Source organism: Austrofundulus limnaeus, unplaced genomic scaffold (assembly GCF_001266775.1).
Source record: "Austrofundulus limnaeus strain Quisiro unplaced genomic scaffold, Austrofundulus_limnaeus-1.0 Scaffold587, whole genome shotgun sequence".
Classification (NCBI taxonomy): Eukaryota; Metazoa; Chordata; class Actinopteri; order Cyprinodontiformes; family Rivulidae; genus Austrofundulus; species Austrofundulus limnaeus.
In genome coordinates this window covers 238,418-240,047 of record NW_013952989.1, presented here as the reverse complement: position 1 = coordinate 240,047, position 1,630 = coordinate 238,418, and the positions used below count along the sequence as shown (strand labels likewise).

Below are 1,630 nucleotides of genomic sequence, written 5' to 3'. Positions count from 1 at the left end.
GTAATTGGTCGAAGCAACGGAGTTAGAGATGCAGAAATGATTTAAAGATGTTATGCTGGTGAAGACTGACATCTAGTGGTCAACTTGAGTAACTACATGGAAAACTTTAAAATCCAAGCTCTTATTTTGAAGTGAAGATAGTTTCCTGTACTCCGTGCTTTCGTTTCCCGTCACAAATCAAATCCAGAATGCATCGCTTCAGTTTTCCAATAAACAGTTTTAAAATTACTTTATTCATGATTCTTTAATGAAAAATCTTCAACAAACAAAAGAAAAAGACAAAGAATCAGCCGAACTAGCAATCCTCAACAACTTTTTAATTTTTACACCAGGAGCCAAAGGTCTGTTTCAGGAAATCACATCCCCAGCAATCAGCACTTGTAGGATTAAGCTGTAAAATAATTCATACACCACTAGTTGGCAGTGTTGAGCATATTGTACATGAATTGTTGCCAGCTAGTAAGTGTCAAATTGAACTTGTGCTTTAAAATTAGCTTCCACTAGTTTTTCTATGACATAAGCGCTTTTGAAGTTGCGGACCTAAATATTTACATAAGCGCTTTAGAAATTGTGGAGCTAATTTTTGGATTAGCGTTGCCCACCACTGCATGTTAGCCGTTAGCCTCTGCAGTCTCTGGCTCCAGAAACACTGAGGGTTTGTAAAGTGAAGTTACCTGAGTCACTTCATCCATCTGTTAGTGTTGATGCTGAAGCTGTTTGAGACTTCTCATGAGCTCAGTGCTGAGCCGAGCCCCGGCCCAGTCTGTGTTGATTGTAACAGGTGAGTGTTGCTGATGCTCTCTTCTCTTGCAGGAGTGCTCTATAACCAGTTCCTGTCCCAGGTAGACTTTGAGGTGCTGCGAGACAGAGCTCAGGTTGGGTTTCTTTCTTAACAAACAACAGATTCATCCATTTGATCATCATTTCAGCCATTATTGCATCTCCCTTACAAATAATCCAAGTAAAAGCTTTGAAAGCCAATTTTAGGACAGAATCCTTCATTTTACTGAAACTTTAAACCCACATGTGCTCTGATGATGTAATCAGGTCTGTGCAGTCCTCGCTGCTGTTTCATGAGCTGCTTGTGCTGCAGGGTTTGGGCTGTCTGGTGTGGCAGGACGTGGCTCACAGAGTGATGGTGGTGACCCCAGAAGGACACAGTGAGGTGAAGAGGTTCTGGAAACGACAGAGGTCTCACACATAACAGGACCTGTTGTACGTCAACGACACCGCCTTCTGGACTCTGAACGTTGTAAAAAGCTTCAAATAACTGTATTTGTGTTTTATAAACCCTGACTTCTGTGCATTTTGGATTAAACAAATTGTTCCTGCTCATGTTGGTTTCTAGTAATTTTGTGTAAACAGTGAAAAGACAGTAAGTCTTTGATGGTTTTGATCACTAATAGTGGAAAAAAACTGCTTTGGAACTGGACACAGTTACATCTGCAGATGTTCTTTTTTGAAACAATCTTTTTTTATATATTTTTTTAAGTATAAAACCCATTTTTAAACAAATATTGAATCTTTTATTGTTTTCAGATTACACAGATCCAGTCATTAAAAACAGCACAAACTGAAGAGTTTTCTAGGGAAACATGTCAAACAGAAAATATTCTTTTGTTAACAGAAG

General features: G+C 39.0%; 1 protein-coding gene across 1 annotated transcript in view; it reads left to right on the top strand.

The window, feature by feature from the left end:
• gtf2h4 (general transcription factor IIH, polypeptide 4) overlaps positions 1-1,335 on the top strand; it is a gene marked incomplete at its 5' end in the record, with an annotated part of 25,939 nt that extends 24,604 nt beyond the window's left edge. Inside the window, 2 exon segments of the mRNA XM_014026744.1 lie at positions 814-875; positions 1,094-1,335. Of these exon segments, the coding sequence (XP_013882198.1) occupies positions 814-875; positions 1,094-1,204 (173 nt within the window).
• Positions 1,336-1,630: the final 295 nt, after the last annotated feature.